Raw genomic sequence first — 13,825 nt, 5'->3', positions numbered from 1 at the left:
TGTCAGAGTGACAGCTTTGCGAGAAGCGAGCTATATTGCTCTGTTCGTTCTGAGCGAGTTGAAACGAGAAAGTGGGTTGCGAACAGTATATGTGTGTGTATATGAGCAATGTAATATTATTATTTTTTATTCCCCCTACTCATAGGGTATTACTTTGAACCTGCAGGAAATGTAATGCGCCATGGGCGCCTGTTCGTCCGTATGAGTCCCTAGTAGTGCTGCAAAAACATCGAGGTTTGGCACCATCGAGGTTTCCGATGTTTTAAAAAAAAAACATCGATAGTATCGATGTTTAGAACAATTTTTTTGTAATTATTTGATATACAAGTTTAAAATCTTAAATAAAAGCGAGTTTTTTTTCTAAACCAAAACAAATAATAAATTTAATTCAATGAATAGTAAGCAAATCAAAAATAACAAATCAACAAAATAATAATAACAGCCTTCAAGGCCAAAAGGTCTGCTTTGAGATCTGTTGAGATCGTTGGACTTATAATAAATGTTAATAGTAATAATAATTATTCGTTTATCCATTGATTTTTGCTAAGAAACACTATTTTATCCACATTTGAGGGCTTAAGGGATGCCCTTTTATTTGAAATTATAATTCCAGCTTTGCTGAAAATCCTCTCGCTCTCAATTGACGTTGGTGGAACACACAAAATTCTCTTGGCATACAATTGGAGAGCTGTGTCGTTGATGGCTCGCTGCATGAGATAAAATTACAATTAAATAATGCATTAACTATTAAATAATTTTTACCCTACTTTCCAATACTTCAACGGATCTCGATTTTCGTCAATGTTGGCACTTTGGTGGTACTGTCGCAGGGTTATAATAGAATCAGTTCGACAATTTTTTATCATTTGCGCGATGTTTCTTTTTAAAAATTTAAGCAGTGGTTGGCTTGATTCTATTGGTGTTGGCGGTTCTGAAGTTTCCTGCGTTATATCCAGACTCCTGTTTATATTAGATATTTCATTCTCTAATAATTTTGTGGCTTCTTGAACATTCAAAGGCGATAAAAATGCTTCCTTTTTGGAACGAGGATCGAGCAGAGTTCCAATCCTAGTTGGTGTGCGTTTTTCGTATTCTAAAAGTCTTTTTTTTATATTTGCCACGAGAAGCTCACGCATTTTAAAGCCTTCATCCGTTCGAAGAGTTGTTTTGATATCCTCCATATTTTCTAATAGTCCGCAGACAAATGGTATGATTAGAGAAATCGTCACAGTTGCTCCAGCCGATATTTTTTGGGTAGCGTCATTAAACGGTGCGAGCAGCTTTACAATGTCCATTATTACATTTACTTCTTCCGCAGTTAGAGGTGGCGGTGACTTGGGAGTGGTCAGCAGAACTTGTCCAAGTGCTTCTCTGGTCGCAAGTATTCTCTCTAACATGGCATAGGCGCTGTTCCACCTGGTAGGCACTTCTTGCTTTAAGCCATATGTTTTGTTTGGCAACTGTGCCGCTTTGAATTTCGCATATGCGATGTTGCTTTGTTTAATATATGTGACAATTTTTTTGCATTTGATTATTACAATTTGAATGTTGTCTACTGAAAGACATTCTCTTACTATAAAATTAAGAGTGTGGGCAAAACAAGGCAGATGCAGACATATGACATATTTGCTACTGACGTCCACAAGTCAGTGGTGATAGCTACAGTTTCAATATCCTGTAATATTGACATCAACTTTGCAGTCATTTCCTTGTAGCGCATTTCCATGTTAACATTTTTTAAAGTTGTTCTTGATGGTAACTCGTAGTGAGGATCAAGAACAGCAACAAATTTTCGAAAAGAACTTTCCTCAACGAGACTGAAAGGTTGAATGCTACAAGCGACAAACTCGGCAGTGCATTGTCGATTTTACTTTTGCGTTCAGAAGACTTGTCATATTTTTTATTTATGAATGGCAAAATGGTATTTGATGATTTCGGCAGGTCACTCACTTTAAGAGATGGGTGCAAACGTCTCAAATGATCTAAGTTGGTAGTATTACCACTAGTCTTATATATTTTTGCGCACGACTTACATTTCGCAAACTTGCCATCCTCCGCCTTTTCAAAAAATTGCCAAACTTTTGACTTGCCAGGCATAGCTGCTGCATTGATGCTCAGAATACAGCTACTATTCTCCTCATCTGAATCATTTATTTCGCAATTGCTTGCCGCATTGTCGTTGCCTGTTGTGATAGTTGCCTTGCCTGAAAACACACAAGCCATGAATTAATCACCTTCAAACAGATTAGAAACATGTACTTACGCTTTCTATTTACAGGACTAGCCATCGTACGACTGCCAACACCAATTTAAGCCAAGCTTTTAAAATAATCTGTAATTTATAATGTTACCCAAACCTGCTTCGCGCGCTTTTAGTAAATTTTGTGATGGTAATCCATTCAAACAAAACATCGATAGCGCAAAAAAACATCGATGTTTTCTTTAAAAAATAAAAACATCGATAGTATCGATAGTGTGCCGATGTTTTTGCAGCACTAGTCCCTAGATCTCAGAGACCATTTGAGTCAGATAGTTTTTTCGACAGCAGTTGTTATTTTTGCACGCAGATCAAGTTTATTTCAAATTTTTGCCACACCCACTTCCGCCCTCTCAAATCGAAAAATACGATTCTAGGAAGCGTCATATTAAAGTTAATTACGATTTACATACGAATGTATGTAACTATGGTTTTTATGGCTACTAATTTGGTTGCGATCAGATTAAAATTGTAAAAGTTATTTGGGAAATAATTGTATACGGCAGGAAGCTTGCCATGGTTAAGAATCTGGTATATTTTGCCATGGTAAAGAATCTTGTATATTTTTACTGTTTAATATTTTTAATTTACTAGGATATTTAGACACCAAATATTATTTTGGTATGTACATTAGGTATTTTTATACCCGCTACCCATACGATAGAAGGGTATTATAACTTTGTGGGAGAGACGATCTAGCCATGTCCGCCTGTCTGTCTGTCCGTATGAACACCTGGATCTCAGAGACTATAAGAGATAGAGCTATAATTTTCGACAGCATTTGTTATGTTTGCACGCAGATTAAGTTTGTTTCAAATTTTCGCCATTCATGATTTCTGAAAATTTGGTTGCGATCAGATAAAAATTGTCGAAGTTATTAAAGAAATACTCTTGTATTCGTAAAAATGCCTACTTACTAAGGGTCGGAGTTGCTTTGGCTGACAATCTGGTATGTTTTGCAGTCTATAGCATAAAGCATACATAGCTCAGTGTAGTACCATATCAATATACCAAATATACATACATTTTTGTATAGCGGGTATCTCACAGTCGATCACACTCGACTGTGGCTTTTCTTACTTAATTAATAATACTAATTTGATTTTATTAAAATTGATAGCGGGTATCGAACACACTCGATTGTAGCTTTCTTGTTGTATTATTAAAATTTAAATAAATAATACAAAAATGGGCACAAGACTTGCTTCTATATTTTTGCAGTTTTCTTTAAGGCATTATTCAATGTTTTTATTAAAAAAAAAAAAGTTTCATATTAACTTTACAATGTAAATTTTGCATGATCAAAATTGATATAGTTTGATCTGTACTATCTCTTTCCGTTTAGATTTTCAACACAACCTTACAATATTGATTTACCATTAAATGGGATTTGAAGCCAGAATTTTATTATTTATTAAATTTCAGCATCTTTGTTCTTTGCGTTTGGGCTGTGCATTTATAAATATAGTAATATCGGATGACCCAAGCCTAGTATGTTAAAATTGCAAATTTTATGAAATTCTCAATTGATGCAACAATCGGCTGCATGCAATTTTTTCATAAATTGCTTTGTTTGTTATTTGCAGTGTCGTCAAAATGCCAACGATCAACTCTATCTAGTCTGTCAAGATCCCCAAGGATATCAAAGCCTCAGTGAATCAATCAATCACAATCACCGGCTTCAGCGCATCTTCAAACACCTTGCTCTGGACATGTCCATGTCCGACAAGCGTACTCTGAAAGTTGAGAAATGGTTTGGCACCAAGAAGGAACTCGCTGTGCGCACAGTGTGCAGTCACATTGAGAACATGAAAAAGAGTAAGTATATTTTGGGAGTCTCACGTAATTCATGGCTTCCGGTGTGACGATTGTCAACTCGACAGCCCAAAAGGATGAGCTTATCGTTGAGGGCAACGACATCGAGGCTATGTCTGGGTCAGCAGCTCCTGTCCAGCAGTCGACCACCGTGAAAAACAAGGATATACATAAATTCTTGGATGGTCTGTACGTGAAGACAGAAGTTTAGTGTTGTGATACATTTAGCTTCATATGAAAGTTTTAATAATAAATGAAATTGCTGGTAACAACTTTAAAACATCAATCAATCGGCGAGGGTGAAAATATCTTTACATATTGACATTAATTTTCTTCGGCATTTCAATTGTATTGCTAACACAAGAACCAATTTTCCTCTACTTGTAATGTTATGCCGGTGTACGAAAATGGTATTTTATTGTTGAATGTTCCTTTTCTTATGATAGTATTAAACATACGTAAACCAGAATTAATTTTAACTGAATCTAGTCATATTTGGACCTTGACGTATTAACGGCAGTACCATCAAGTGGCCCAGCGATACCAAGCACGGGCTTGCTGACGCGTGGACAAAACAAAATAAATTTGTGAACAGCATGCATTAATCGAAAACCGTGAATAAATATTAAAATACGCTGAACAGCAAATTAAATACACTAGTAATACTATATTAATAGGGAAGCAAAATATGTTAGGAATATGTAAAGGAAGATAAAACAATTAAATACTTGATAAATCTGCTAATACTATAATAAGGTTTTAAGCAGAGGAATAGATTTACTGAAGCAAACTACGTTATTGAGATTATTATAATTCACACTCAGAATACGGAGGGGATTATGGCAAGCAATGTTAGTATTCTACGTGAAATAAGAAGAGGAAGAAAATTCCTAGTGACCCTGACCGGAATCGTAAATCTAATTTGACTTAACAGCTCCAAAAAGTCTATTTCACTATTAATTAGTCTCTGAATGAAAATAGCACCTTGCATAGTTCTACGGTCGGAAAAAGTAGGAAGGTTTACTAATAAAAGTCTCTAACGATAAGGTGGTAATCTAATATTACTATATATTAGGGTTGCAATTTAAACTACGAAGAGAAAATATTAAAAATTGTTTCTGCACCAACTCAATCCTATCTTGGTAAACCCTATACTAGGGATTCCAGACAAGAGATCCGCACTCAAGGATAGGACGAACCAGTGAGACGAACAAAGTTTATGTAATGTAGGGATCGTTGAATTCTTTCGACCAGCGTTTTATAAATCCGAGATTTACAACAGACAGAATATGTTTACCAAATTTAAGTTTTGCATCAAGCAGAACACCTAAGTCATTCACAGACTCAATTCGCTCTAGAGGAGTACCACATAAAACATAGTTATTTACCTGGGAACCCCTACAGATGGTCATAAGCTTACATTTATTGCAATTGATATGTAATATATTTACTCTGCACCAAGATTCTAGACGATTAAGGTCACATTGCAACAGTGAGCTGGCATGACTATCATTAAATGTCAGGCAAAGCTTAACGTCATCAGCGTACATAAGTACACGGGAATGCTTTATAACAGAAGGAAGATCATTTATAAACAAAGTGGACAATAGAGAATCCAAATGACTACCCTGGGGCACCCCAGAAGAAAATTGGACACATTTATATACAAAGCCATTAATAATAATCTCAATAATGTTATGAGGAAACCCTAAGAGATTAAGTCTATACAGTAAGAGGTGAAGATTTACTAAGTCAAAAGCCTTACTAACATCGGTGTAAATGATATCTCATCCTTTAATTACAATAGAGGAGAACTCCAATAAGTTAGTAGATGTGGACCTAGATTTCATAAACCCATGTTGGTAAGATGAAATTATAAATTTACACAAATGTTGCAGTTGAGAAGTTATGATTTTTTTTAATGCTTTCGGAATCGCAGACATTTTAGATATACCGCGATAATTTTTAACTTTAGATTTGTTCCCTTTTTTTAGGATATGATATTTTTCACAGAATTTTGCAAAAGTGCATGTGTTAACTGATAATTCAAACAATTTAAGAATCGGTTTACAGATACTACCAGCACAATACTGTAGCACACAACTAGGCACTCCATCCGGGCCTGCCGAAAAAACAGATTTTTTAGCCAATAGTCCCGTTAAAATAGAGCTTTCAGATATTCAAGGACCAAAAATACAAATAGATGAATTTACCTGAGAAGGATATGAGAAGGAATTATGAAAACTTTGAACAGAATATGACGTTTAGAAAAAGTCAGTAAATAAATCGGCAATACCAAGACCATTAGGGACCTATTTAAACCATTTGGAAAAATAAAAACATGGCGAAATGCAATTAATTTAATACAATGATACTCCGAAAAGACTATCAACAAAAACATGGCGAAAAACATGAAATAGCAGCAATATTGAAATCGCCAATGTCATTCCTTAACCATGTTTCAGTAAAGGCAATGAAATTGAAAGGGAAATATATATATATAAATATAAGTTTACTGAAAATGCCTTTTACATTCCGATAGCCAAGAAGTAAAGAGGATGTTAGTTTTTTGAACTGACAAACATAGATGAAGGCTTCGAATTAGAATTATTGCTACTATTAGGAAAAGAAACCGGAGGATCGATTTTTCTTTTTAGCAACAAATTCTTTGACTAATAGGTCTTCCGGCCAAAATTCTTTACTGCACATCATGCTAAGTTGTTCAGCAGGACAACTTATTTAACTTATTTTAAAAGATGAAATTTGTCCACCTTAACACTGAATTGAGACATGGACATGGTTTTTTTTTTACTTGATACTACCGTTTAAACAGATTTTTGTCGCAAGGCTTGCCCCTGATACGACATCTGATGATGTTCGGGCTTATATAAGCCTTGAGACAAAAATCTGTTTAAGCGGTGGTATCGAGTAAAAAACAAAAACACGCATAATTATTTTTATTGCGGAGGCTGCAATTTTCACAGAAAAATAAACATAACATGTAATGTAATTGTTTCAAGTTGTTAAAAAATACAAGAAAGCAACAATTGAGTGTGAAATACCCGCAACCCATTTTGAATAAAAGCATATTATTGTGGTTTTAATTTTAAAATATATATCAAATTAATATACCACAAAAATACTTAAAATTAGGTATATTAATACAGTACTACATTCAAAATATACCTTAAAGTGAAAATATACCAGTTTGTCAGCCAAAGTAACTCCTAGGATGTAGGCATTTACCCCAAACAAAAGTTTTTCTTTAATATCTTCCAAATTTTTTATCTGATCGCAAACAAACTTTCAGGAATCATAGACTAATGATATTATTGTGTACACCAAAATTCTCTAGCTATAAAATTACACTTATTACTCGATTTTTATCGATTTGCGGCCTGTAAACATAACAGCTGCTATCGAAAAACAATTATATCTCCATCTCTTATAGTCTCTTAGATCTAGGTCTTCATACAGAAGGACGGACAGTCGGGCATATCGTCTTGGCTGCTGAAGCTGATCAATAATATATATACTTTATAGGGTTGGAGATGCCTCCTTCTGTTACATACATTTCCTGCCGGCAGAAAGTTATAATGCAGGTATAATAACAAACTGCAAATAAGCTAGTTACAAACCAATATTTATTTTCGAAATCAGTGGAATGATTCCATTTAATTGAATGATCAATCAGCTGTCACTGAAAAAAAACTACAATGCAATGCAAATAAGCGGCAATAAAAATATCAAATATCACATTAATCTTTATTATACATTTTAAGTATTCAGTATGTACGATAAGATTTAAATATTAAAACATTCATATTGATAATCAAGTATTACAAGAAAAACAGTTGGTTTTCTAGACCCGAAGACGGTGCACGGTGAATACTCTCAGCTATCAAAAATGCTAGCTTATGAGCATATTGACAAACTGCAGGGACTCGGCAAGTTCCAGACCAATTGTAGTACATATGTGTCATTTTGTACGTGAGTATTTGTATCTTATCAGCATTCAGACCCATGCTGTCGTGCAAAACATTGTAGTTCGTTGGAGAAACGGTACCTTGTTTTATGGCCTGCGAAACCAAATAGAAATCAAACCGCTCGGGCAAAGTGATAACATCATCGACTATTGTTCCAGGTTCGGGATTGCGCTTATTCACAAAGTAACGTGTGTTTATTCTTTTTGTTACAACAATAAATGCCAAATTGCAACCTTTCTCTCTTCCCGCCGATTTATAGATTTCGTCCAGTCGAGTTTTGAGGAATTTCACCTCAATATTGAATACTTGATTTAGCTGACCATCACCTACACCGTCGCGGAAAAAGAGAATGCGGTCGGGCAAACTCCCATGATGCTCACGATATGCCTTTAGTGCACATGTCATATTCATTAATATTTGATTAGACAGTTCCTGACCCTTCATATGTTCAGTAACTGAAGAGAAATAACGTGTGGAGGACTTCATATCCATAGTAGCTACAAAAGCGCCATATGACTTGTTTTTGTTTTTGGACGAGTGGCATACATCAAATCCAACGGTCATCAATCCATTTATAGGAAGCTCTATCATCCATGGAGCACCCATTAGTTTGGCATTCATTTGTATTACAACTTTGGTTGCAATCGACATTAGACCGCTTGATCTATCCGGGCGCGGTGCAATTGTTTTAAGTGTTACTACTTGAGAGGGTACTGGACGATCAACACACGTTCGTTTCTTAATGCAACTATATCTGCGAACACAAAATACCACGGTAATTTAAATGTATCAGCAATTCGTGAACAATTATTCAAACTTACTTCTCTTCGTTAGGAGACTTTATGACAATCATTATAATTTGTGGATCTTTAGCGGCAGCACTATCGATCGCTTGCGAATAAGTCCCATTGCGATCATCCGAAATTTCTTCACTGTAAGAGTAAAGATAATACAATATAAGGATAAATACGCGAGTAACAAATTAGAACATACTATCTGGGTTCGCTCATACGAAGTTTCATGCCTCCAGATGCCTGCATACACAGCTTCACAAACTGTTGTACTTCATGCTTTGACCGACTTGGTGTTATGACATACCAACGTTTTATGTCTACGTTTGTAAACATAGCGTCTTTACGACATTCGTATGTCCAATCAGCGCGGGCATCGCATAAAAAGCGCCTTTGACCTCCAAATACAATCTTCTGTGGCGGCAGAACTCGGGCACGTAACTCAACAAGAGCAGAATCCAATTCAACATTCCACGACTTCAACATATTAACACTACTTTCCGATTTCTGCAGACGCTGATTAAATGCACGCAACCTATCAATTCGACGATCGGGAGCAATTCTAGTATGCTCGCCCATTGCCTTCATTAGTTGGAAGTCAGATCGCATACCGTCAGTTAAACCAGTAGCTCGAGCCAATTCAGGAATTAACATTATCAATTGATCAGCACCTCCACGAATATTTTTCTCACTTGGACGGGACACTACGAGTGGTTGCTTATGGTCTCGAATGATTATGTTGTAGCGCTTTGTAATTATAGAATCAAAAAGTTTTAAATTCTTACACTCTTATATTTGTAATCTTTCAACTTACTTTCTTATAATATTCAACATACGATATTTCTCCATCCTTGGTACTGAATGTAGACATCGGGGATGACTCAAAAGCGACATCATCTACTCTATATGTTTTATTGTTGTAGTCCGTCAAAACAATCATGCCTATAAGTGAAATAATTTTAGTTTAGCGTGATATTTTTGATTACAAATAATAACATCTTACCTATAATTTCACGTTTAAAGGCACCCTGATAATTATCATTTTCTCGAATGTTTTTCGACAAAATTTGATACAAAGTATCCGTTCTCATGACTTTGTGAGCGATTTCAGTGCATAAGAGAAAATCAGATTCATGTTGACGAATTGAAGTTATATACCCCGGCCATAATTCCATTCGATGCTTACTATCCAATACAATCTACAAAATTTTATAACATATGTATTTAAAAATATATCAACAAATTACACATTTTTATTGCTTACCTTGGCTTGCGGGTCGAAATAATTGCGAGCCACTATTTGAAGTTGCAGGCCTTCCATAGCACGACGCAAAATCAAGTTAAGAACTTGTAACTGCTGAGGATCCATTGCCTCAACAATACCTACACTCCTTATTTTAATGCTTATATTCTCTCCTGAACGACTCTTTGTCAAGAGATCCAAAACATATGGACTATTAGGTGTGTCCTTGAATTTGGTGGTGCAGAACAACACTGATCCATCAAAAATATAGCCGCCTAATATATTACTGTGCTCTCTCAATAAGCCCTGACGTAGAAATGTATTATCAACATCGGGCGAGAAATCAACACGGTACTGATAAAGCGACCAATTGGGACGCTTAAGAAATTTGAAGTAATTTGTTTGAACAGTGATTGGTTTGCCTGTAGTACCCATTTTAGTAAGCAGACCACTGGGACGAGATCGCACAATTTCGGTAATTAATCGTCGTCCACGCACCGATCCACGAGGGTCACCTACTTATTGAAAATATTGATTATTAATTCCTTGGATTACAATTTTTATATTTCATGTATTTATATATTAATTTACCCTCAGCAGCCCCAGTAACGCCTTGAGTAGCTGGGTTACTCATGGGCCGCCTAGCCTCAGCTTGCTGCGGTACTGGTGCATGACCCTGAAAAAAAATAATTTAGATGATAATAGTCAGTTTTACATGTATTTATGTATTATTCTTTGAAAATTATAAGTATGCATGATAATCTAATAGTTTATAGTCATATTTAGTGAAAATTATTCCTCCGTTGAACAGACCGAGTCGCAGACCGAGAATGCATTTTGTAATCTCATGAGTTTTTTGTAATTTCATAAAAATTAAGTAAGTAACTTATTCTATTGCACTACAGATATACAGTGACATACTAAAGTAAATTTATTTTATTATTTTAGTCGGTGAAATAAATACAGTAAAAACAAATAATTGTAGCATCCAGCAATAGCATACAAATTAAATATTACAAAAATTATTCATCTAATATTTGGATTTGAATTACACGATCAGCACAAAAATTGAGCACATCTAGCATCACACAAAAATTTGTAAGGCTGAGCACAATTTCTCAAATACAGTCACGTATCGTCCCACACTCACAATGGATGCACAGAAACATATATGTATGTGTGTATAACAGAAGTCTCATTTTTAAGACTAATTATAAAACAGCTTCTTTAGACAATTTTCTCGGTACAAGCCGCTTTGTGAATACTATGTAAATCTATTTACATATTTATTTAAACAACTTCTTCAATAAACTTACTCAAAGCGTAAAATACTTTTTTCTGTTCTTCAATTTTAAAAATTAACTGCACGAAGTAAACGGTTTCTGGTGTCTATCGTATTCAGTTCTTTCGTTGGTATGTAAATTTAAACATGCACATAAATACGTATGAATACACATATACTACATATTAAAGAATTCCGTAGGTTTGTGGATAATTCATAGTTAACTACGTCCAAGCTCATATACGCATGAAACCATTTCAATTTACTTTGTTTTGCACTAGCACCGTAATTCGCCGTTATTTTTCGTTTTTAGCTCTCAACTATACATTCATAAATGCAAAAGTATACATGTATGTAAATGCTTTGTACTTTTGGATTCATTATCATTCTATTTTCTTCACCTTAGTACAATTAAAAAAAATGCTGTAGCGTTACAATTCGCCATTATTTTTCGTTGTTCATCTCTCCACTACACATTAATAAATTGTCCCATTTTCTTCATCTTCGTATCGAAAGAATAACAAACTCTGTATTTTAGTGTGTGTGTGTGTAGGGACTAGCATGAGTTCGTTCAATTATTTCAGCACAAGTTTAAATTAATGACATTAAAATATGCATTCAAAGTAAGTTATTTGAATAAATTAAATAAAAATAAAATGTACTGTATATATTTACCAGTTGAGGAACCAGACCCCTTGACAATTCTTCGTTAGGTTTTTTTCCCCGTCCTCGACCACGTGAATGTCCTGAATTAGCTGGTAAATTATTCATAATTTGTTTTTTCAAAAATCACAAAACTTCTTTACACCTCGAAAGATTACAATTGAATGGCTCCAATTACTCGTTACTTACGAATGACACAAGTTTGTATCGATAACATAGTGATGACATATTTTTCAAAGATAATTATGCCTACAGAGCTTCCAAAAAAATATTCATTTTGGGAGTAGGGCTGCTGGAAAATATGTTACAATAGATTTTATCGACTGTAATCATTTTTATGGGTAAATGGTCGTTTCCATACATTCCGTACATGCGAACCAAGCAAAAGTAGTTTTCATGACAAAGCATCTAAACACAGAGATTCCCAAATATTATTTTAATCCAAAAAAAATTTCCACTTTTATAGAATTTTTTTTATCTATTTTGTACAAAAGTTTATAGAAGATGATGCAGGGGAATATATCTCCTAACAAAAGATTTCGTACAAAAGTTTAAGGAAGGCGATATAGAGGAATATATCCCCTAAGAAAAGGTTTCGCTTTGTCTAACACGCTTTCTTTGAAATTCGAATATCTAAGTGTTGAATTTCAATGCTTATAAGTAAAACGATGCATGCAATATTTCAAATTTTTGTGACTTCATTTCAAAGCAGAAACTTTCGTTTCTACGCGAATCTTTTTTCGAACAAAGTACTTTTTTTTATTGCCATCTTATCATTTAAAAAATTAAAATTGTTGGCGAGGTCTTAAATGAATGAAAATGAGCTGCAGAATTAATATGGCAATCTGCCCGAACTCAATAAATTTTAGCTTTAAAACTATTCCAAATTAAAACTTCTGCATTGCAATACTTTGAAAGGAAGCAAAAAATAAATCGAATTGGAAAGACATAAGGAAATGCTCATTGCTTCCAGTGCAGGATTATTTTTTTTACTGTTAATTTTCGCTGGTTTATTTTCGTTTTTCGACGATATTTTTCCAGTTTATTTGTTTATTCGCGCATTAACATCTGTTGGTGAAATGCGACTTTAATATAATATCATAGAACCGCACCATTCTAGCAGATACGCTTGGTGTAAACTACTAAGAATCACAAAAACTTGTGCAATTAAAATGCAGTAAACCTTTATAAGGATGATGTCAAGCAAAGCGAGAAGATGTCAGAGTGACAGCTTTGCGAGAAGCGAGCTATATTGCTCTGTTCGTTCTGAGCGAGTTGAAACGAGAAAGTGGGTTGCGAACAGTATATGTGTGTATATGAGCAATGTAATATTATTATTTTTTATTCCCCCTACTCATAGGGTATTACTTTGAACCTGCAGGAAATGTAATGCGCCATGGACGCCTGTTCGTCCGTATGAGTCCCTAGATCTCAGAGACCATTTGAGTCAGATAGTTTTTTCGACAGCAGTTGTTATTTTTGCACGCAGATCAAGTTTATTTCAAATTTTTGAAACACCCACTTCCGCCCTCTCAAATCGAAAAATACGATTCGAGGAAGCGTCATATTAAAGTTAATTACGATTTACATAGGAATGTATGTAACATAACTATGGTTTTTATGGCTACTAATTTGGTTGCGATCAGATTAAAATTGTAAAAGTTATTTGGGAAATAATTGTATATGGCAGGAAATGCCATGGTTAAGAATCTGTATTATATTTTTAGTATACTAGGATATTTATACACCAAATATTATTTTGCTGTATACATTAGGTATTTTTATACC

At 34.7% G+C, this 13,825-nt stretch overlaps 1 protein-coding gene and 1 pseudogene across 1 annotated transcript; one reads left to right on the top strand and one right to left on the bottom strand.

Annotated features, from left to right (window-relative positions):
- Nucleotides 1-3,853: 3,853 nt before the first annotated feature.
- Nucleotides 3,854-4,283, top strand: LOC117563523 (60S ribosomal protein L9-like; annotated as a pseudogene).
- Nucleotides 4,284-7,818: 3,535 nt separating this feature from the next.
- LOC117565866 (protein aubergine-like) lies at nucleotides 7,819-12,209 on the bottom strand. Its single transcript, XM_034245202.2, has 8 exons — nucleotides 12,050-12,209; nucleotides 10,684-10,768; nucleotides 10,114-10,607; nucleotides 9,853-10,048; nucleotides 9,664-9,791; nucleotides 9,052-9,596; nucleotides 8,880-8,990; nucleotides 7,819-8,812 (listed from the first exon to the last, which is right to left on the bottom strand). The coding sequence occupies exons 1-8, from the start codon at nucleotides 12,143-12,145 to the stop codon at nucleotides 7,912-7,914; spliced, it is 2,556 nt and encodes an 851-aa protein (XP_034101093.1). The 5' UTR covers nucleotides 12,146-12,209; the 3' UTR covers nucleotides 7,819-7,911.
- Between the last annotated feature and the right edge of the window lie 1,616 nt (nucleotides 12,210-13,825).

This window comes from Drosophila albomicans, chromosome 2L (genome assembly GCF_009650485.2).
Source record: "Drosophila albomicans strain 15112-1751.03 chromosome 2L, ASM965048v2, whole genome shotgun sequence".
NCBI classification, from domain to species: Eukaryota; Metazoa; Arthropoda; class Insecta; order Diptera; family Drosophilidae; genus Drosophila; species Drosophila albomicans.
Note: the sequence above shows the minus strand (reverse complement) of the source record. Positions and strands in the feature narration are given on the sequence as shown.

Excerpts from the sequence above, each read along its gene's own strand:
- LOC117565866 (XM_034245202.2), bottom strand. The coding sequence starts at position 12,145 with ATGAATAATTTACCAGCTAATTCAGGACATTCACGTGGTCGAGGACGG. Across the intron at positions 10,608-10,683 it reads CGTTACTGGGGCTGCTGAGG|GTGACCCTCGTGGATCGGTG; the intron begins GTAAATTAATAT and ends TTCAATAAGTAG. Across the intron at positions 8,813-8,879 it reads AAGTCTCCTAACGAAGAGAA|ATATAGTTGCATTAAGAAAC; the intron begins GTAAGTTTGAAT and ends TTGTGTTCGCAG.